We start from the raw sequence: 24,893 nt of genomic DNA, 5'->3' as shown, positions 1-24,893 counted from the left end.
TACCCATGTCCTTGGGGCACAGCTTTTCAGGCTAGTCACAACTGATAACTCCTCCTGCCATTGCCAATATGCCTTGATGGAATCTTGGCACCCTCTGGGTGAAGGACCCTTCTCCTTTTCTTCACCCATTCACAAATGCCTCTAGTGTAGTATCTGAGAGAGAAAAAAAAAATCATGGCCTCGGTCCCTGCTGTGGGCAGCCATCCCATGACAGAGTATTCTATCAACACTAGACTGACTTTCACTATCATTTCCAGTCACAAAGTAACTTCCATTTAAACAGTGCAGGACTGCTTAGTGGTTGGCTCGAACTGCTGGCCACTCTGACATTGAGGTCCATGGTTTAGCAGTGAGACCAGCATAGTTGGCTAGTAGTTGCCTTCATATCATTATTACAGGAAATTCTGCTGCAGTCTGCATTACATCAAGCCACTTGGATTAACTGTGCATCACAATCCCTAAGCCATTTCCTGGCTATTTTTTTTAAATGAGCAGGGAGGAGAAAAAACAAAGATGTCAGTAGTATATTTTGATCCCACATCTTAACAGGTACATTTTCCCCAGTATGCTAGAGGTGCAGGTACCTCAATAATTGAGAGGAGATACCCATCTGATTTTTCTAAAGGAAAATCTTTGGTCAGGTAGAGTTCCCAACTAAGTAAACTGAACCTTGTCTATAAAAACAGGACCTTCATGGTCAACAATTGATCGTATAGGATATTTATTACTCAGCTTTCCGAACTTAAAAAAGTAATTGCTAAAGGCAGAGCAAACCAAGTAAGAAATATTGAAAAAAAATCTAGAGAACCTCAAGAACTCCAGTTTTCAGTGCAAGTAAAATTGACATTCAAGAAAATTTGTCAATGTTAAATCAAGGTTAAGGTACAGCGTTGTGTTAAATTATCTCTTGCATATTGAGAAACCTATATTCCAGAATGTAACATTCTTAACTATGTTTATCCTACATCTATTTAAAGAATGTTTTAAAATCATAAATCTAAACCTTTAAACCATATTTATTCTTTGCCTTAAGTATATTGTGCATATTTAAATAACTTTTGCAAGTTGATTTTTCAATACAGTAAGTTAATATTTACCAAAAAGCTCAACTCCCACAGACAAACTCTAACTCAGAATTTTAAACATCTCGTCAATTTACAGAAAAATCTCATAACTGGTCACAAGGTGCAAAATGAACAATTGCTTCTTATGCTCCTATGTATGCCCAACCCTTCTGAAAATTGTCATGTTTCAGGCTAAACAAAAGTTAGTGTTAAGTGTTACTAGTAAACTTACTCTGATATCTTAACGAACCAGAGATGACAAATACATGGAATGCATCTTGTCAGGAATAATTGTGGTGTATACTGAAGAGACATTCAACATAATACTTAGAGCTAGGTCAAAAGAATAGAAAAAAAAATACTGATAAAAATTGATAAATAAGGAGAAAGTTCCTGTCCTGCATAAACACTTTTATAGATCAGTTGCATCAAAAAGCTCTTCTGACTTATAATTTCTAATACAATGTAATTCTTAACATCTGGTATATTCCTCTGCTTTTAAGAATCCAATATAATGAATCGTTTCAAGATTCCAAAAAACCTTTTCTTAAAAAATCATTAATAATTTATACACTAAATAAGAGCAAGTAGCACAATAGGCTTCATGGCATTGAAATAAAGCACAAGCTAGTAGCAGTCACATTTTTCACCCTCAGTTAGATCTCCCTGTGGTTACCAATCTTAAAAAGAGAGACACAGCAAATAAATCTTATTGGTTAGTGTCACCCAAGATGGAAAATACTGAAGAAATCCTATTTTTGACCAACTGAATTCTGCTCTTTCATATAAACAAAGCTTCAATGCATCTTATTGAAAGCTCAAACTTGCCCAAGTACAGTTCAGAATTTACTGAGTGCATAGCTGGTTTAATGCTAAAGACAATTTCCAATTCTTAAGTCATTTCTATGTACTCTTTTGAAAATAAAAGCACATGAAATTATGCAAAAAGGTGTAACTAGTAGAACTTGTTGCAGAATCGTCACTCAATTACTGCAAGAATGAAACATTTTCCTTGTTAAAATATCCATAAATCTTCATAGCAACTACTTGCCTTTTATGGGATGGGCACTGAATAATTAAATACCACCCTTGTCCATAACACCCGTTACCCCAGAAGACTATGCAAATAAATTATTTCCTTAAATCCAGATAAGCACAATTTTAATATGATTAAGAATTAAACAGTAGATTAGAAAATTATCCTTGTACAAAGGAGGGTCAGATTTTGATCTTCTCTGCCTCAAATCACTGTTTCAGAACATTACATGAAGAACTTAATAATAATAGTGAGTTAAGTGAACTGTGGATTGGAATAAGATTAGGTAACTTGCAGGAGAAACCAGTGACGTATACTTGATAGGTTTAACAGTCCCCTCTTTCTCTCACTCAAATACTAGAAATGGGACTCTAATCCATACCTCCCACTATATTTGAGAGCAGACTTTAAGTGTTAATAAAAACAATGACTAGACAGAACTCGCCATACTCCTCTTAAGATTGTGGTTGGTTTTTTTTTTGAGGTTGGAAACAACAGATGTACTGATTATGCAATGAATCTTTCATCAGTACAGAAACGCGGCGATATCCGAGTGCCTTCCTTGGTCGTGTGCTGGTTATTACGAGCAAAGAAACATCAGCAGTTACAATTACCTGTCAACATTTCTCTTTTGTCTCAGCTGAACACACTCCTGCAGTACATGGATGCAGGAGAGAGTCTAATTAGAACACTGATTAGTGCTTTGATTTTCAACAAGCAAATTAACTTAGCTGGCAACATAATATGACCACACTGAATTTTTAGTTTTTGTTTAAATCTGTGCTGGCATTTCTGATCAATAGTTCAAGAATGTGCCAAGAATGGGCATTACTTGGATAATGCTCAGACCATTTCAGAGACCAGTTGACCATGTGCCAATGATCCTTGCAGCATCTGTATTCAGAGAAATACAGCATCTCAAAAAAGTTATTTTAGGAACAATTTTTACTTCCAAAAGGCAAGACAAGTATCGTCTCCAGGTATTGATTTTTTTAAAAAACTAATTATATATAAGCCTTACTGGTGTTCTGATGTCTAAAAAGACTATTCAGTGACTCAAAATGAAAAAAGAAAAATTAGCTGGCCAAGGTAAATAAGTTACTTCGGACCTATTTTTCAATCAATTGATGCAAAAAATCTATTAGCCTAGAATTCATCAGTAACAAAGCAATGGAATTCACCACTAATCTCAGAAAAAGCTGGCCACAAAGATTGATGTGCTCTAGATCACAGGCCTTGATTTCAGATTCAATTTAGCATTTTCTAGAGGTTATCTGTGTGGTTCTGCAACAGAGCAGCAACTGACCAACCAGACTAAAAGGCAGCTGATTGAGCAGCAAAACAGCAAATCAAATAGCAGGGAGTATATTTTTTTTAAATTACATTTAAACTATTGCACAGAAATGAAGTTTGAGATGTACACATCGAGTAAAAGTTGATTTTAGAACAAAAACAAAAGTAGTTAAATGTTTTAATGTATTCTCGAAGGAACAAGTAGTAGTAGGCGGCAATTTGGCCCCGGGTCTTCTCCACCATTCAAGATTACAGTTGATCTTCAACATTTTCCTGCTCTCTTCACAAACCTTGATTTCCTTAACATCCCGAGATGTATCGGTCTTTGTTTTGAATGAACTCTGTGCCCAAGCTTCCACTGATTCACCACTCTGAAGAAATTTCTCATCCCATTCCCAACTGGCCTACACCTCATTCTGACACTATGACCTATTGTTCCGCACTCCTCAGCCAGGGAAAAGATTTTTCCTGCATTTGGCTTACTGAACCCAATAAGAATTCAAGTTTCAATGAGATCTCCTCTCAATCATCCAAATTCTAGAAAATACAGGCCTAGTGTACTCTTTATACAGACTCCTCCCTAAAATATTAACCTGTCTTTACACTGTACATCAGTAGTTGTATCATCCATACAGGTACCTAGACTGAAATGTCAGATTCAAAGTGTGAATAAAAAATCCCTCACATCAGAATGAAACTTAATATTTTGTCAGGGCCAGGAAGGCAGATTGACAGCCATTATAACTTAATACGGCATTAAAGCCTTGCTAATCCCAGTTTAATGAAGTAAAACTCTCAGTATCTTTGACCATGAAAGTGTACAAGATAAATTCATTCAAACCAATGATTTTGAAATGATTACTCCTGCAATATCACACCAGAGTGGCAGGACATCACTGACACCAACTCTGGTGTTGTGCGTTTCACTGCACATTACCAGACCATGTAAAAAAAAACACCACTAATTCAGGAGCTGCAAGGTTAAACAAAAGTTCAAGTTATGCTAATTTTAAGAAATCTGAATGTATATTGTTGTTATTGAAACATGAAGGGCAAATCATATTGCACTCAATTAGGCAATAACAATCTACAACTAACCATCAAAATGGAAATTATTCAATCTTGGTTCCCTGTTGCATTATTACAGCACTACTCCCAGAGGTGGCACAATGCTGACTAAAGTACTGTATTATGTAAAATAAAAGACCTGTAACTTGGAGCACAGAGATAGGAGATGATTTCTTGCACCACTGGTAGCAAATAAACAATTTTGTAGTATTAGTCTGACAAGTTGGTATTTTACCGAAGTACCCAGCAGATTGACAAATATTCTTGTTCAAAGTACCTGAAGAGTTTGTGGCAGATTTCTTCCTAGCATCCATAATAAACTGAATTGTGGGGAGGACACCAAGAGGCTTCACAGCAACTTAGATAGATTGAGCAAGTGGGCAAAAACATGGCAGATCCACTAATAACATGGATAAATATGAAGTTATGCACTTCACTACGAAGAACAGAAAAGCAGCTCTTTTAAGTGGTGCCAGATTGGAAAGCGTTGATGTACAAAGGGACTTGGGTATCCTTGGACACCAGTCAGCGAAAGTAAACATGCAGATTCAACTAGCAGTGATGTGGGCAAAATGTTGGCACTTTAAGTTAATTATTTTTCAGGATCTGGACATCTCTGGCAAGGACAGCAAATATTGTTCATCCCTGGTTGACCTTGAGAATGGGGGTGGGGGGGGGGGGGTGTTCCTATGCACAAGATGCCTTGTCCTTCTTGGTGGTGGAAATTGCAGATTTGAGGTGCTATTGGAGTAGCCTGGGTGAATAACTGCAGTGCAATCCGTAGATTGGAATTGCTATAGCCACTGTGCATCAGTGATGGAAGGAAGGAACGTTGGAGATGATGATCATTACCTGGCACTTTTGTAGCACAAATGTTACTTGCCACTTGTTAGTCCATGACTGAATCTTATCTAGGCTTTGCTGTATGAAGGCATGGGCATAAATCATTTTCTGAGGAGTTATGAATTAAATGGAACATTGCGTGATCATCAGCAAACATTTCCATTTCCAACCTTAAGATGGAAGGAAGGTCGTTTATGAAATAGCTGAAGATGATTTGAACAAACCCACACTGGCAAACTTAAACTAACAGACCAAATCAAAGCAAGAGTCTAACCCAAGTTACTCTTATGTTTTACCATAGCTTTATCCAAATTGAGAAAGGTAATTCATTAACTCTAATAATTTTGCATTTATAATCTCTATTATCGTTCCATTTCCAAACTAGACCAATCAATATATGTGGGTCAAAAGTAACCAAACATTCTTTAAAATAAAATGTCAATTCTTTATCACCCCCACTTTAGAAAGCTTTGCGTAAAGCTTTCTAATTAGTATATTTTGACTTCTGGTGTTTCAACTATTCAGTTACAAGACCTAGATATTGCTGGCAAGATTAGTATTTAAAGACCCTCTCTAATGCTGGAACCACTTATAGGTTTCAGAATTCAAATTCTCCAACTGCTATTGCAGGAATTTGAACTCATGGTTCTGGATCAAGTGTTTGGACTGCATAGATACTCTTCCAGTGAATTAACCACCATCTCACCATCATGCTCAAAAGATTTGCTGAGTTTGGAACGTTGACATTGGATAGTTGTCTGTAAAGTTTTGGAAACTGATAAAATATCTTCATGTAGGAGAGATTCAAAAAGGGCAATATTACCCGTTTCTAAGATAACAATGTGAAGTGTATGACAATAAACATGCACAACCAACTTCAAAAAAAGATTTTGGGTTTCTGAAGTCAATTCTAACAATACTGTAATTATGAACATGACGCAAATGTAGTTTGTTGTAGAAATGGGGTCAGATGGGAAGATTTGTTTTGTTCCTCCAACAGAAGTAAACCAGAGGATTGCTTGGTGGAACCTCATGTGGTACCCTTCCCAAGCATGCACTACATTAGTATTCCCACACTAGAAAACATACTACTCATTACTGTGCTGCCCAAAGTGGTAAACAATACAAAAAAAAACACTCAGGAAATTCAACTGCTTGCATTTATAACTTTAAAGATAAATGAGTTTGAGGGGAAAAAAAAGTACTGCAAACTAACCAGTGATGGAACGAAGGGGGCAACAATTCCACCAATTCTGGAAGACATGGAACAGATCCCCATTCCAACATTCCTATAGGAAAGGAGCTAAAATTAGTTGAAATTCTGAAATACAAATTCATGAAATTGATGCAAGTATGACTCAATGTAGAATCACATTCCATTGACAACCTTAAAGATGCTGATGTACCATCAATAAACAAGTGCCTCAAAGTATTTTGCAATTCAAGTTTGCCCTGATTCTACTTTTACAGAAAATTGTTGACAACAAATGGGAATTTAGACAGACATTCTAAGGTCCAGGTTAATGGTAAGGTATAGAAACAATTAACTCAAATGTAACAGAAGTGACAAAAATTTGGTTCCTTTGACTGTCAGTACATAAAAATATGTACCAGTTCCAAAAGATTTAAATTCAAACTTTGAAGTTTTGAGTTCAAAAGGATTCTCAGTAGAATCACTCAACACAAAACTAAATATAAATGTGTTTCTATTGTAACCACACAACTAAGGGCCATTGAAGATGAAGATACACAAGGCAAATACAAAAACTGCTTGTAGCCTGCATGGCAATATCATAAATGCATTTACATAACACATCATAAAGCCCCAAAACATATCACAGAACCAAAAAATAATTTAACAAAATTAGGTAATTATTTTCTGGCATTAGCTCACTAATCTTGAAAATTTGATTATAAAAGCAACTTCAGATTATGAATGTTCTTAAAAACATAATTAGGAGTAGGGCACTCTGTCCCTGAAACATGCTCCACCATTTAATAAGATCATGGCTCATCTGATCTGTCAGCATAGCTCCACGTTCCTGTCTACTGGCAGTAATCCAACATTCCCTCACATACAAAATATCTGTCCACGTCTGCCTTAAAAATATTCAGAGAGATTCTCCCTCAAACTGTGGAACCAGAATTCCAAAGACTTATTTCCATTAGAGTAAAACCAATTTTACCTCGCTTCTTAAAAAAAAAAGTGACCCCCTAATACTAGACTTTTCCATGAGGAAACATCCACCCTGTCAACTCCCCTCATGATCGTATTTCAATTGTCCATTCTCACTCTCCAAAACTACAGCAGATAACACTATGCCTACATAAAACCTTTTCAAGACATCCTGCCCATTTTAGGCATTAGTTTGGTAAACCTTCTCTGGACTGCTTCCAACACATTAATGTACTTCCTTAAATCAAATCCAAACTGTACACAATACCCCTGATGTGGCCTCACTAATAGCATTTTAATACAAAAGCAGGGAAATTATGCTTGTTTTAAATTCTTTGGGCAATAGTTTTTCTAATTACTTGCTATACCTACACTTTAGCCCTTTGCAAATCATCCATCAAGACATCCAGATCCCTCTGCACCTGAGTTCTGCAATCTATCAGCTTTATGCTTCTTTTGTTGTTTTTTTTGCCAAAATGAACAATTTCACTCATTTCCCCCCGACATCATATTCTATTCGCCAGATCTTTGCCGACTGACTTAACCTATCAATATCCCTCTGTGGACACAAGAGTTTCTGCAGGTGCTGGAATCTGGAGAAACACACACAAAATGGTGGAGGAACTCAGCAAGTCAGGCAGTACCTATGGAGAAAATAAGACTGTTTATTTTCTCCATAGATGCTGCCTGATCTACCGAGTTCCTCCAGTATTTTGTGTGTATATCCTTTTGTAGCCTTCTTGCTACTTCACAAGCTTTCTATTTAGCAATCTTCAAGGAAATAAATCAGTGATAACTATCTAGTCTAGTCTCCATGACTCCAGTTCCACTCAACAAACTGATTAGACACTCAAGGGAAATTAATCATGCCGGCATCATTCACATCAAAAGAACAAATTGAAACAAATGTATTGAAAATCATTACACAAATGGATTGCAAATGGAATATCAGAAATGGACACTTGTAGTCACTCTCAAGGTTTCACCTACCACAAATCTTACCTGACTGAGGTGGGAAAGAGCTCAGAAGAATAGATGTAGGCCACATTAAATGCAGCACTTATTGATAGTTTACCCAGAATAGAGGGAGATTGGTTGCTGACAAATGATAAAAACCCAATGCCTGAAAAAGAAAGTATAACTCAGAAGGGATATATGAAGGATTTGCATAAAATTCCTGGGGGAAAAATAGAAATCTTATTGCAAATAATTTAACAAAAATCAAATATTTAGAGGCCTGAAATTAGAGGTACAAAAAGAGTAATCTGAAAAGGAATCTCAAAGCTAGCCACACCCATGAAAATGCACTCCAAAAAAGTCAGTAGTTTCAAGAAGTTGAATATACAACAAAATTTAAAAAACATGTCAAAGTACAAGTCACTTAACCAAGATGTCATCATCTTAACAAGGCATGAAGAATTCTGAAATGGGGGACAACGCAGAACATCAAATGCTTGGGTGCCAAAAATGTCAAATGAACATCATTGTTACACCACAGCTGTAATATTAGCACAAATGTTCCTTCAGTTTACAAACTCAGAATCATAAAAATTTGAATGTCACTCTCCTCTGAATGAATAGTTGCCATTTGGAATATACAACAAAAAGCATAAAGATTCCATATTAGATGAGTTTCATAAAGATGTTCTCAGTTTTAGGAGGGAAAAGTATGGTGGTGTTGAATCACATACACCATCGGTCCAAACTGTGCTCAATCAGTATGGTGTCCAGAATCTACCTTCATGCTTTACCCCATACCCAGTAAAAATCTAGAGTTTTGTTGTCTGCAGCATCTTGATCCTAGAGTTGGGTGGAGAGGCCTTGGTCAACGTGACACTGAGGCACTACCTCTGCATAACCAACTTCCAGAGGGCTTTTGAGGTTTCAGATATCTCTGGTGTTCAAAAGACAAACTTTTAAAATTAAACACACATTGGAATACTAATACTTGAAAAACATCAAGGGAAATTAACTCAAGAACTTACCTTAATTGCTGCATTTAGATCAACTGGGCTGCCATTTACACACAGTCCATTCTGGTATAAAGCTCAGGAACCAGATGCCAACTTCTCTTGCTAACACATTACCATACTGCTCTGACTTTGAGCTTAATGTCAAGTTCACTGATGGAGTGGAGTATTAGGTGTGCCAGCATCTAACCTCCAGCTCACCTTGGGCTCCTACATTTCAGTGCATAATAGCAGAAATACCAGGGGTACAAGATAATGCACAATGCTGGAGGTTTGGTACTGATGCAGCAACTGGACATTATCACAATTTGATCCAATAGTGCATTGCTAGTTAACTCATCACAGAAGAGCATCAACTCATCTTTGTGAAAAATACAGTCCAATGCAACAAGTGTGTAATAGAATGAAGCATAAATCTTGGCCTTTATTGTGAGAGGGATAGAGTACAAAAGTAGGCAAGTCTTGCTACAACTCATTGAAAGGCCAGTAGAACATCTGGAGTAGTGCTTACATTTTTAGTATTGTTTCTCAAGGAAGGATATATGTGTCTTGGTGGTAAAATGGAGTAGATTACATTCCTAGAATGAGGATTGTTTTAGGAAGGAAGTGTGAGTAACCAATTTTGGATCCAAAATGCTTTTACCGCTTGACCAACCTGCCACATTGGATCTTGTCAAAAGCCTTGCTGAAATTCTTGTAGGAAACAAACACAGACCTCAATGCATCCCTCAAAAAAATTCAGTTGTTGGTGAGATGTGCCCTTCTCTTAAGGGATTTATGTGGACTATCCATAATTAATCTCTGCCCAAGGTTTATACTGTTCCTTATAATGGATTTCATTAACTTGTCCACCATTTTAACAGTTCTGTAATTACTTTGTTTATCCCTTCCTCTCTTTTTATACACCACATCAGTAGCAGTTCTCCAACCATCTGGCACCAGTCCTATAGCCAAAGAGGCTTGAAAAAAAAAAGTCTGAACATTGGCAATTTCCTCCTTTGTTCCTTTTAACAGCCTGGTATGCATTTTATCCAGCCCTGGTTATTTATTTATTTTCCACCTCCTTTTTGGCTGTGTTCCAATTAGCAAACTATTTAATATCTGTGTCCTTTTCTGTGTCTATGCTGAACCTAACTGAATCATGATCACCACCAAAAAAAATGCTTCCCACCTGCCCTCCACCACCTTCATTTATTTTGTCTTGCGAAATACTGGATAAAAGTTCCCCTGAGTATAGTTTAGGAATTCTGTGTCATTTATACCTTTGTTTAAAAAAAAAACACTGACTGAATCCCAGTTTACATTAGAGTAATTGAAAATTCCCACTATTACAGCCCAAGGCAAATAGAAAAAACAAAGTTATGACAAATGCTTGAGTGCTTGGACAATTCTTTAGTTCAACCCATATACTGCAGGTCAACAATCCTTCTGCGATTCTTTATGTAACCAATATTGGTCCACCACCCTTTGTTTTGTAAATTCCTTCTCTTATTCAAAATATCCAGGAACATTGTTTCCAGTCTTGCCACTCCTTAAGCCACATTTTTTGTAATAGCAGTGTTAAAACTTCCATTTGTTTACCAGTACCCCTCAACTTATCTGCCTCATTCACTATAGTCGTTGCATTTAGATGGATACCATTAAGCAAAGACTTCAATTTTGTCCTTTATTGTGTTTAAAAAAGTGTTTTCTCTTTCAAACTCAATGTTTTCAACTCAGCTTCCTTTCACACCCCACCCTCCAAACTTCTGAATCTTTGTGCAGCTTTGTATCAAGCGAGCCTCTATTGGAGGCGGTGAAGCAGAGTTTAGCACTCATGGTACTTGATTTAAACCCCTATTACTTTGAAGAGAATAGTTGCATGGCTTTTAATATGGTGGCAGCAAAGCAAGGAGCAAAGTAATATGAGGAAGAACCACCCAAAGCAGTCTGAAATTTATTCTTTCTGGAACACCAAATTATTCTTTCTTGAACACCTCAGAGCAAGACTGCAGTACCAGAGGGACATCAGGGACTGTTGCATACTCTGCTTCACAGAAACATAGCTCACCCCAGCACTCCCAATACAGTGCTCCAGCCCAAGGGCTTCACCATCCACCGCATGGATCAGAAGGTAGCATCAGGTAAAGGCTGAGGTGGCAACATCTGCTTCATGATTAATTCATCATGGTGCACAGACAGTGGTTCTATCTCAGTCCTGCTCCCCCGACCTGGAACACCTGGTGGTCAAGTGTTGCCTGTTCTACCTGCCGAGGGAGTTCTCTATAGTCATCCTGGTAGCGGTGTACATTCCATCCCTGGCAAATGTCAGGCTGGCACTGGAGGAACTCAGCACCGTGATCAACACCTCGATGCCTTCCCGATTATCATGGGGGATTTCAACCAGGCCAGCTTGAGGTCTCTGACAAACTACCATCAACATGTCACCTGCAGAACCAGAGGAGCCCACATACTCGATCACTGTCACGCCACCATAAAGAATGCTTACTGTGCCATCCTGCACCCACACTTTGGCAATTCTGATCACCTGGCTGTACTTCTACTCCTGGCATATAGGCAGAGACCGAGGACCACAGCACCAGTGGTGAGGACTGCAAAAGTATGGTCAAGGGAGGCAGAGCAGCATTAACAAGACTGTTTTGAATTGGTGGACTGGACCACATTCAGGGATTCATCTTCATATCTGAATATGTCAGGCTGCTGTTTATAGAATACAGCTCTACGTTCAACACCATCATCCCCTCAGTACTAATCACCAAGCTTCAAAACCTGGGCCTGAACCTCCCTCTGCAACTGGATCCTTGACTTCCTTATCAGGAGACCACAGTCAGTGTGGATCGGTAATATCATTTCCTCCTTGCTGACATTCAACACAGGCGAACTGCAAGGATGCGTGCTTAGCCCATTGCTCTACTCCCTCTACATTCATAACTGTGTGGCTAAGCACAGTTCAAACGCCATCTACAAATTTGCCGATGACACCACTGTTGTTGGTAGAACCTCAGATGACGATGAGGGGGTGTACAGGAGTGAGATAGATTGGCTGGTTGAGAGGTGTCACAACAGCAACTTCACACTCAAATGACAGCAAGACCAAGGAACAAATTGTAGTCTTCTGGATGGGGAAGTTGGGAGAACACACACCAGTCTTCAAAGAGCCAGTGGTGGAAAGGGTGAGCAGATTCAAGTCCCTGGGCATGAACATCTATTTTGGGTCCAACACATTGATGCAATCACAAAGAAGGCATGCCAGTGGCTCTACTTTGTTATGAATTTGAAGAGATTTGGTATGTCACCAGAGAGAGTCTTGCAAATTTCTGTAGATGTACAGTGGCGAGCATTCTGGCTGATTGCATCACAGCCTGGTATGGAGGCTCCACTGCGCTGGATCAAAAGAGGCTGCAGAGTGTTGTAGACTTAGTCAGCTCCATCACAGGCACAACACTCCCATCATTGAGGATATCTTCAAAAGATGGTGCCTCAAGGCAGCAGCATCCATCACTAAAGACCCTCATCATGCGGGACATGCCCTCTTCTCATTACTACAAATCAGAGGTGGTACAGGAGCCTGAAGACTCACACTCAGTGAATCAGAAACAGCCTCTTCCCCTCCACCACCAGATTTCTGAATGGTCCATGAACACTACCTCATTATTTTTTTTTGCACTATTTATTTTTGTCATTTATAGTAATTTTAATGTCTTTGCACTATACTGCCGCCTCAAACAACAAATTTCACGTCATCCAAGTCAGTGATAATAAATCTGATACTGATTTGGATACTGACACTATTTTAAATCCAATCCAGAATAATTTACAATTCTATTATATTTCTCAGTTGCTCAATTTGCTGCAAAACAGCAAAGCAAGTAGATACAGATAGGGGAGGGATAGCAAGGCAATGAGGAGAAGGGAACCATATGCAGCAGTAGAGATAAAGCTTTTGAAACTAGGTGGGCAGGAGTAATGCACAGAAAAGTGGTAAGGCAGCTGACCTGGATGTTATAAGAGGGAAGGCAAAGTATGTGATTCTTCACCCAACTGAGCCAAACCTAAGTGTATCTGAAACGGGGTCCAAAAAGTGCACATTTCAATTCAATTCACCACAGACAAACATCCATTTGATCTGTGGAAAAAAATCAATTAAGTTTCCTCTTTTCTCCCCCTCCCCTCCCCCCCCCCCCCCCAATATCAGGTTGTGAGACATATCGGTTAGCATGGAAACACAGTGTAATAACAGACCCTTCTTCAGAAGGGCCTTTGACAAGAAACATTAACTGGTTTCTCTTTTCACTGATTCCTGCTTGACTGGATGAGTTCTTCCAGCATTTGTTTTTCCTCCCCTGCCCCCACCCCTCATACTCCAGCATCGGCAGTTTTATCCACGTTCCATCAACAGGTTTACTTCATGCTCTTACTTTGAGACCAGTTTCAGATATCCATCATTAGGTGACAAAAGTGTTTGCAGTTTCCCAGCCACCCACATCCATAAGAACAGAAGTTAAAATTTACACTTAAAATAATAATGCCTAGAAGCTATTAAATTTACTACTGCCTTTTCTGCTCTTTGTTCTCAGATTTGCTCAATTCCATCCAGAGAGAAATCTGTCAGTTAAACTACCAGCTATTTCAACCAGAGGCTGAGATAATCAAGTACTCCTCTGGACTTTGCTCTTCTCAGGTGGTGTTACCTGTGGTCAGCTAGAGGCATGGGTTGAAATTAAACCAGGCTAGAACATACAGTGAATGGCAGTGCTGAGGAATATTGTTGAGCAGAGGATACAAGTACAGTTCCCCGAACGTGGCAACACATGTAGACAAGGTGGTGAAGGCTGTGTAAGGCATACTTGTCTTTATTGGTCAGGGCACAAGTACAGGAATTGGGATGACCTGCATCAGCTGTACAAAATGTCAGCGGGACCACACTTGGAGTAATGTGTGTAGTTCTGGTCACCATGCTACAGGAAAGATGTGATTAAGCTAGAGGGCAAGCTAAAGATCCACAAGAATGTTGCTGGGACTGGAGAACTTGACTTACAAGGAGAGTGGATAGGCTGAAACTGTTTTCCCTGGAGCATAGGAGGCTGAGGGATTATATGATGGAAGTTTATAAAATCAAGAGGGGCATAGACAAGGTGAACGGTAATGGTCTTTTTCCCCCATGGTAGGGAAATCTAAAACGAGAGGATCTAGGTTTAAGGAGGGAGGGGGAAGTATTTAAAAAGGGGCAAGATTTTCCACAGAGGGTGGTGTATATATGGAATGGGTTACCAGAGGAAGTGATAGAGGCGGGTACAATTACAATGTTTAAAAGACATTTGGACAGGTGCTTAGATAGGAAAAGGTTTAGAGGGATATAGGCCAGACTCTGGCAAATGGGACTAGTTCTGCTAAGTTGTTTGCCATTGCCAAATTTGGCCAAAGGGCCTGTTTCCCTGCTATATAACACTGACTCTTAAATCTCAGGATTACCTTTCCAATCAGGACTCCTATCACATCATAGCCAATGCACTTCTACTAATAGCTTCTCTTCTTCCTCAGCTACAACCTGTCCCTTGTTCACATTGTTTGTAGATGTGGAACCAGCTTTCCTCTCACTCTGATGTCTCTTCCCAGCCACAATTTCAGGGTGAAGCTTCTATCATCTTCATTTGTAAACCACCCACTTCCAACTTTGGTACCCCGAGATTTCAAACCAAGAGCATCTCTATCAGTGGACCCACTTCTACTTCAGAACATAAATAGCAGGAGCAGGAGTAGGCCATCTGGCCTGGCAAGCCTGCTCTGCCTTTCTATAGGATCATGGCTGATCTGGTCATGGACTCAGATCCATCTACCTAGCTTTTCCCCCAATAACCTTTAATTCCCCTACTATGCAAAAATCTAACTAACTGTCTTAAATATATTTAATGAGGTAGCTTTTACTGCTTCCCTGGGCAGAGAACAACACAGATTCACTACTCTCTGGGAGAAGCAGTTTCTCCTCATCTCCATCCTAAATCTATTCCCCCCAATCTTGAGGTTGTGTCCCCTAGTTCTAGTCTCACCTACCAGTGGAAACAATCTTCCTGCCTCTCCCTTATCTATCCCTTTCATAATTTTATGTTTCTATCAGATCCCCTTTCATTCTTCTGAATTCCAGCGAGTATAGTCCCAGGCGACTCACTCTCTCCTCATAGGCTAACCCCTTCACCTCCGGAATCAACCTGGTGAACCTCCTCTGCACCCCCTCCAAAGCCAGTACATCTTTCCTCAAGTAAGGAGGCCAGAACTGCCCGCAGTACTCCAGGTGCGGCCTCACCAGCACCCTGTACAGTTGCAGCATAACCTCCCTGCTCTTAAATTCAATCCCACTAGCAATGAAAGCCAACATTCTATTTGTCTTCTTGACGATCTGTTGCACCTACAAACCAACCTTTTGCGATTCATGCAGAAGCACTCCCAAGTCCCTCTGCGTAACAGCACGCTGCAATCTTTCACCATTTAAATAATCTAATCTTCTATTTCTTACTTCCAAAGTGGAAGGCCTCACATTTACCAACACTGTACTCCATCTGCCAGACCCTTGCCCACTCACTTAACCTATTTATATCTCTTTGCAGACTCTCCGCATCCTATGCGGAATTTGCTTTTCCACTCAATTTTGTGTCATCAGTAAACTTAGATATGCTACACTGGATCCCTTCTTCCAAATCATTAATGTACATCATGAACAGTTGCGGGCCCAGCACCGACCCCTGCGGCACACTGCTCACCACTGATTGTGAAGAGAAACACCCATTTATCCCAACTCTGCCTTCTATTGGTTAACCAATCCTCTATCCATGCTAATACATTACCCCCATCTCCATGCACCCTTATCTTATGGATAAGTCTTTTACGCTGCACCTTGTCCAATGCCTTCTGGAAATCCAAGTATACAAGATCCACCTGTTCCCCTCTATCCACTGCGCTCATTATATCCTCAAAGAACTCCAGTAAGTTTGTCAAACAGGACCTGCCCTTCCTGAATCCATGCTGTGTCTGCCTGATGGAACCACTTCTATCCAGATGTCTTGCTACCTCTTCCTTAATGACAGCTTCAAGCATTTTCCCAACTACAGACGTTAAGCTAACTGGCCTATAGTTACCTGCCTTTTGCCTACATCCTTTTTTTTAAAAAAAAACCAGTGGCGTGACATTTGCTGTCTTCCAATCTGCTGGGACCTGCCCAGAGTCCAGAGAATTTTGGTAAATTATCACAAACACCTCTACTCTAACTTCCACCATTTCTTTTAGTACTCTGGGATGCATCCCGTCAGGACCAGGGGACTTGTCTACCTTTAGGCCCACTAGTTTGCTCATCACTACCTCTTTAGTGACAGCAATTGTATCAAGGTCCTCACCTCCCATCGCATCCATGACATCACTCTCCGGCATGTTAAAGATGTCCCCACTCTGAAGACCGGCACAAAATAGTCATTCAAGGCCTCGGCCATTTCCACATTACCCAATATTAATTACCTCTTCTCATCTTCCAAGGGACCTACGTTCACTTTAACCACCCTTTTCTGCTTTATGTAAAAAGTTTTTATAATTTTATTATCTGTTTTTAGATTATAAAAGTAAGCAAGCAAAATATAATCTTCCTTTTTTTATTGCTTGTTTAGTGTTTTTTTTGTTGCTTTTTAAAAGTTTTCCCAATCTTTCAGTTTCCCACTACTTTTGGCAACTTTGTATGCATGCACTTTTAGCTTGATGCCTTCATTTCCTTAGTTATCCGAGGCTGGCTCTCCCCACTCTTACTGTCCTTGCTTTTAAACTGGAATATACTTTTGTTGAGCACCATGAAAAATCTCTTTGAAAGTCTTCCAATGTTCCTCAACTGTCCCATCATATAGCCTGAGTTTCCAGTCTACACTAACCAACTCCTCCCTCATCCTGTTGTAGTCTCCCTTGTTTAGGCATAATATACTGGTTTTAGATCGATCTATTGCACCCTCCATTTCTATGGAAAATTCAGTCATACTATGGTCACTCTTTCCAAGAGGATCCCCAACTACAAGATCATTAATTTTACCTGTCTCATTGCACAGGATAATATCTAAAGGTAGCGTTTTCCCTTGTCGGTTCACTGAACCCATATCTGCCTCTATAAATCAGCCTATTTGAGTACTTAAATTCTCATTCATAATTTTGCTAGCTTCAGGCTCAATTAAGCATCACAAAATTCAAGCTCATCTGCAGCCTTCAATCCCTATCTGCCTGATCTACATGTCCCTAGTTCTTAAGGTCCTTCATTGCCCAGTCCAGAATGAACCAGAATTGATTCAAAATTTTCATTTAAGTGAACTGTCTGATGTGATATATACTTTTATTAAACACAAGTATAAAGTCTAGAGCATCAAGGGCAATACTAAGCCCACAATTTATCAAATTAACGAATAAATAATTAACCACATTGGGTTAACAAAAGATCTTAGAGGAATGTCTACAGGTACATTTGTATATATGCATTTATTTGGTGAAATTCCAATAACGTGCCAAGTGTTATCCTTAAAATTATTAAATTGCATCTCCATATAGCTAACTGACCGACTGTTGCAAAGCCTACTTGTACCAGAATCCCACACTAGTCTACAAATGTCACTAAAGTACAGATCAAGTAGATCAATATCAACCCTCAAGCCAGTGACTGATTCCAGTAATGATAATGCTATTTCACAATGTCAGATCAGAATTGCCAACCAATAACCCCATACCCTCTTATGCTTTTGACCAAGACACATAATTCTACCAAATATGGTTCTTTGAATTTCCAGACTACTCTGCCAATTTTCAGCAGGCAGCACAAGGAATGAACCATGAGCTTGAGACAGTAACCATTAGTGTACCAGCTTTGATGACTTACTGAAACAGAGCCATATTAACATAAATAATGATTAATTTTCTAGTATATATATCACACTGCACTGATGTAAGAGTAAAAAATAAAAAGGAGATTTGATTACCATGACCTTCAATCAATGATAAATATGCAATTTGTTTTGAATAATAGTTATCTTGCCTTTATTCTCTGGAAGCAAAGTGACGATAAGACAAGCTGTACCTCCCACAACCAGGATCCTGCTAGTGTTCGTCTGCGACCTGACCTAATGGAATAAGAAGTGACAAAAAGAACAGTTCAAATACCTTTGTCCAGTTCCACATTAATGTTTTAGATATCAGTATAAATTCTCCAAATCTTCTAACTGATGGCTCTTTGCTGATGATATGCAGAAATCTCTTCAGGTCTCCCAATACTGGATGACAAGTTAACGTTACTCCAACGGAACGGTTGAAGTCTCCCAAAAAAAAAATCCAGAAAAATGTGAATCCTTCTTGTTCTCATTTTCAATTTACAAGAATTGTTGTTCAATACAACTGTGCCACATGAAATCAGATCATATCATTACTGCAAATGCCACCAGATGATTTGATGGAGTTTATAAAATGACATCAGGCTCACTCACTTTTAAAGATGCACAATTTTATAACACCACATTATATATGATTAACAGTGATAAATAACAAATGATCAAATTTACACAGATGCAAAAAAAAGCATTTAATAACTACATTAAAAACAGGCAAAATACCTCAGCTAATGCTAATTTAAAACAGGAAAACATCTGAAAGCAAGGCAAACTCGTGAAAAAATGTGAAAAAAAAGTGAAAAAATGTTTGGAACACAAGATTTAAAAATCAGCTTACCAAGTACGACTCAACAGAAAGAGACAGATAGGATATGAAGGCAACTCCGCCAATCCAGAGAGTGCTACGTTTAAATATAGATTGCCACCCAGATCACTTGCACTTAGAGTCAGACCATAGTACACAAGACTGCATATTAACCTAAATGGGGAAGAGGAGATCAAGATTTATTTTGCTTAAAATTACATTTATCAAGTCATCTTTAATAAACACAATGACTTATAAATTTGAACGTCGTTAGGTAGTGTAGCAAATATTCTAATGTTAACAATCTAATGCCAGTTAAGGACTGATAAGATTAACATATAATATTGCTTCGAAAACTGTCACAAAGACCCATTTCTATATTCCTAAAAGTCTAAAATTTATAATCTCAGTTACATTGAATAGATTCTGGAGAGAGAGAATGAAAGAGTCCTAGGATGACTACTCCAAACTGCTTAGCAGCAGTTGTAGACATCTGAAATATGGAACCTGTATAGCCCCCGCTACATATGGCAGCTAGATTCTTAATAATGCAATTTGCCCACTTTCCATCTTGGAGGGTAATCCTGATTTCTCCCCATAACAAGAGTCAACAAACAGAAGCTTGAATTAGCCAAAACAGCTGGATTTATGAATGCAACTCACACTGAAGGCAAAGATTCAGTACTATTTGCCAAAGGCCAAATAAAATCATGGTAATGCCAGTGATAGTAACCACATGTACAACATTACACTATTCAAGATCCAAATACAATAAGAACAATGAACCACACCAAAGACCATTTGTTAAGGCAAATAAACTATTCAGTAAGCAAATTAAAAAGGCATCAAGCATTTCAAAAGGGTATTGACATTATATAAAGCATTAAAGAATACATTTATTGCATCCAGGTTTCTAATATTAATAATTTAATATTAATAATATTTAATATTCTAATAATAACAGCAGAGAAAGTGCTGGGATATTTAATGAGTGTTCAAAATCAAAGGGAAAAACTGTTCCATTGGCAGAATTGTCAGCTAAAGGGAACCATTATAAAATAGTTGTTAGAAAAACACAAGTAGGGAAATTTGTTCAGATTTGAAATGCATTGCATTGCCCAAAATAGTAGAGCAAGAAAGTTCTAGTTTAACTTCCAAAAGTGAATTAGATACAAAATGAAAAGAAATGAGAAGTACAGGGCCACGGGGACTTACGAGGAAGCAGGACATTTTGGTTCATTTGCTTAAAGATCTGGCATAGATCAGACTAGCATTCTTTTCATGGTGGTGCTTGCTTCAATAACCAATAAAAACCAAAAAAAAGGCCTGCAGGCCTAATAGAGCACCATTATAAACATATATAAACCAAAGCAGTACAATTGTATTGGTGAAAATAAAAAACCGTGCACATCTCTACCTACTTCCCTTCATATTAATTCAAAGGGTACAGTGTTTTCTAAAAAAGTGGATTATCATCATATCATGGGGTATTGTGACAATGAAATTTTAAAAAATTGTGTTAAATGGCATCTTTCATTGGCTATAAAAGATTTTGCAATTCTGAGGTCATGCAACAAGTTATACAAATGCAAATTAATTCCTTCTGTGCACTTCTGTATAATACATTCACCGCTGCAATGAAAATAATGAGAATGTAAAACAAAGTCTCAAAGTTAATTTTCTGACAAATTTCAGGGAAAAACATACAGTAGGCATCCTTCAACCCAATTCATGGTCCCAATATAAACCACCGATTAAAGTTAGGGAACAATTTAATCTTTCAGTTCATTTTTTCAATTTCATATCATCTCAGCTGAAAAATTCAAGAGAATTGGTTTGAATCTCAAGGCAAGGAAAAAAGATGAGATTTTAATCTTGCAATATCTTCTCAAAGGTAGTTAAACTCCAGTCATCTTTCTATGTTGCTGAAAAGTACCAGGTAAAAAGGTGGGGATATATAGTGACCTAAATCCTGAGACACGTCAATTAAATGGTTTTACTTTTTTAGAAGCATATTTGTACTATTTTAAAGAGTAATGCAATATACTAAAATAGATTTTAAGACATACCACACAAACATTAATATAAGGGTTCGCCTGAACAGAACTCGATGTCGGAAAAGATCAAAAACACTAGCTGTTTCACCACCATTTTGGGTAGTTGGTGGCTTTAGGCTCACAACACACTTCTGGTGGCCATTCTTTTTAGCAAAGTTTTCAAGGATATGCTCTGCTTCGCTCCATCTTCCCTGAGCATACAGCCAACGTGGAGATTCTGGAAAACATCTGCAGTCAAACACAAAATCTTTGTTAAAAATGACCCAAATAACTGCTGGAAAACACAGTTAACGAGGTAAGATACCAAACATGAGAAAGATACAAATAAAATGACAGACATCAAAATAAAAAGGTCACACAAGTTGTTTCATACATTCATATGGGCATTGTTGCCATTGTCAGATTTACTGCCCAACCTTAATAACTCTTGATAGCAGTGAGCTGCTAGGATATACAGTAGATATTCCCAGGGAGGAATATTACTGAACAGCCTGACTGGTTTTTCAGAAAACAGTTAAGTTTTATCAAGTTGTTGTGGGTATAGAGGTATTATTACAACACTTTCCCAAAAAAGGTTCTGTTGAAACAAATGAATTTTTACAACAATCTAGTTTACAATAAAGAATCAACTACTCCACAAAAATGCAATTGGTAACAGCTAAATCACTTTTCTCCCCACATTTATCAGAATTACATTACAACTTTTAGATTTTAATCAGATATTTCTTCATGCTCAGTGCCAATCCTGCAAATAAAATTTTGTTCTATAGAAATCTGACAGTACTTCCTTATTGTTATACATAGCACACTTAGGAGTTGAACCCAAATCTTTCTGACTGCATTAAGGTTGATTCAGTAACTCTCAAGCTCTATTTCCTGGTATTAAATCTGTAAAAAAAAAGTGTCTTTTGTAGGAAAAATTAAAAAGTTCAATGCAAACAGGACACTTGAAATATTTAAGTCTTCAAGGAATGGCAGTTGCTTTGCTTTTCTTCCCCCCCCCCCTCCCCCCCGCAGTGACTGATTATAATAAATAAGATTCCTTTTTTGCTTAGAAGTACAACCATCAGAAAATGGCCAAAAAAAAGTTTTAGTTTAGAGTATTACTGGTCATGGGGCGAGGTTGTGGGTGCTTATCACAAAGGAAAACCTGAACACTGGAATTTAAGAGGCACAAATTTAAAGCAAGATGATGCTGCAGTTGGAAAATATATTTAGCTGATAATGTTTGAAATACAACTAAAAGATGGAACTTGGGATGGATCAGCAAGGAAACTGGACAACCTAAAAGTGGAATATAATTATAATAGAATGGAAGAATACTGGGCTGCAAACAAATAAAATTATTTAATTGCAGCTGACCATTCAATTCATCCAAATCTAACCCTTAGCACTATATGTTGGTGAGTGGTAATTGGTTTATTATTGTCACATGTACCAAGATACAGCAAAAAGCTTTTGTTTTGCATGCCATCCATACAGATCAATCCAAACATAAATACAAGAAAAGCAAATAACAGAATGCAGAATAGTGTTACAGTTACCATTACAGAAGAAAGTGCAGTGCAGGTAGACAGATAAGGTGCATGGCCACACCAATGCAGATTGAGAGATCAAGAGTTCTTATTTGTTGTACGAGAGGACCGTCCAAGAGTCTTGTAACAGCGGGATTGAGCCTGGTGGTGCATGTTTTCAAGCCTTTGTATCTTTTGCCCGATGGAAGGGGGGAGAAAAAAAAAAAGAGAATGACCAGTGTGGGAGAGGTCCTTGATTATGTTGGCTGCTTTCCCAAAGCAGTGGAAAGTAAAGACACAGTTAATGGAGGGGAGGCTGGGTTTCAGGATGGACTGAGCTGTGTTCACAACTCCCTGCAATTTCTTGCGGTCTTGGGCAGCACAGTTACCATAACCAAGCTGTGATGCATCAGGATAGGATGCTTTCTGTGGTGCTAAATGTTGGTATCTATATTCTGTTGTATCCTTTGACGGCCCTCAATATTGTGCACAATTCCACCTATCTTAGAGTCATCCACAAACTTACTAATCCACCTATCCATCTACATTTTCAATGTCATTTATACACTTCACAAACAAATATTTAGGAAAATAACAGGTCAGGGATATCAACAAAAATGATGGAATGCCAAAACATAAGGAATTACAAGGAAAACAAAGTAGACTTCTGCATGGCAGTTGCAGCTAAACAGAAGTGTAAAGTGGGGCAACTGAAAGAGACAAGCAATTTACCTTCTGACAATATTTGTTAAAGTACTTAAATATTATTTTTCAAATGCCTGTAGAAATAACCAGTGGAGGATGAATTATAAAATTTAAAGTACAGTTTAAAGCTGAATGAAAACTGAGAAGTCTCAGTCTAGCTCAAGGCAGGCAAGATCTTTGGCTCACCCAAGACCTCTGAAATGATTGCAATGACAAAGTCTTTTGTACACGGGTCAAATCCCCAAAAAGATGGAATCAAAAGTAAAAGTGTGACTGCATAAAAAAAGGTAAGGATTAAGTCAATAATTAGTAGAGATTTATACACTTTAATTTCACTGTTGGGAACAAATTTCAAAGTATTACATGGGCAATACAAAAAGGAGTGCTTTAACCAGCTAGAGTTAATCCAAGGTGATCCACATGGCTTTAGCAGTGTGAGATCAAGCCTCACAAGGATGCTGGATTTCTATTAGTAAATAAAGGACAAATGAGTATTATCCATATGGATTCAAGGAAGGAATCAGACGCTACCTGTTCTTGGCCATAGATTAAAATAAACTGGCAAATTTTTGGTTGACAGATAACAATAAATAGTAATGCAGACAGAGGCATTTAGCTCTAAGTACAAGGGAATCAAGGAACTAAAGGCTAGTGCAGGAAAGTGGCACTGAGTAAAAAGGTCAGCCATGATCTTATTGATTGGCTGACCAGACCTGCTTCTATCTCTTTCTCATGGTTGGCAACCAATTACCAGTCAAGTGCCACAAGTTCAGGGGCTCCAAGGTAGTTTTCACTTTACAAAAAGAATCAGAGAGATGGAATTATGCCCAAAATGGCTTTACTCAGTTTGGTGTGGTATGCAAATAATGTCTGACATTTCACACATTTGTTTAAAGTAATCATACCGGGGAATTGTACAGATTGCAAAGGATCTTGGGGGTTTTAGCAGACAGTCCAGTGTTCCCAATCCTTGTTTTAAAAAAAAAATCAAAGAAAATTAATATGCAAATACATGTCCTTTTCACTATGCCTGACCCTTGTAAGATCATATTGAAAAAACTACATTAGTTTTGTTCTGCATATCTCAAAGCATATTCAGTTACTGGAGTTCAGATTTATGGAAGTCAGCAAAATGATTGATACCAGAACTTAAGGAAATGAAATTATAAAAAATTGATTACTCAGTTCTACTAATAAGAGTAGACCTTATTAACATGGTGGACATGTTTACAATTAACAGATTCAGATACACTGAAGCCAAGCAAACTTTTCTGAACTGTACAGAAATTAAGCATAAAGGAAACTGGATTTCATTTTATTAACCATTATGAATTTATTTACATTGGAAATGCACCAACAGAATTGTGATCAGATGGATCAAAGGTTCCCACTGAAAATATTCTGGAGCAACCCATGTCATGCTCCAGAAGTCTTTGATTTATAACAAGTAGGTAACAAAGCTAACATG

The 24,893-nt window shown here is 38.2% G+C and overlaps 1 protein-coding gene across 1 annotated transcript in view; it reads right to left on the bottom strand.

Annotated features, from left to right (window-relative positions):
• LOC127569529 (solute carrier family 22 member 15-like) overlaps positions 1-24,893 on the bottom strand; it is a 48,433-nt gene that overhangs the window by 4,542 nt on the left and 18,998 nt on the right. The window contains 6 exon segments of the mRNA XM_052014254.1: positions 6,521-6,593; positions 8,483-8,603; positions 18,497-18,556; positions 18,559-18,581; positions 19,183-19,323; positions 21,219-21,434. Coding sequence (XP_051870214.1) covers positions 6,521-6,593; positions 8,483-8,603; positions 18,497-18,556; positions 18,559-18,581; positions 19,183-19,323; positions 21,219-21,434 — 634 coding nt within the window.

This window comes from Pristis pectinata, chromosome 4 (assembly GCF_009764475.1).
Source record: "Pristis pectinata isolate sPriPec2 chromosome 4, sPriPec2.1.pri, whole genome shotgun sequence".
Taxonomy (NCBI): Eukaryota; Metazoa; Chordata; class Chondrichthyes; order Rhinopristiformes; family Pristidae; genus Pristis; species Pristis pectinata.
This window is presented reverse-complemented; position numbering and strand designations above follow the sequence as displayed.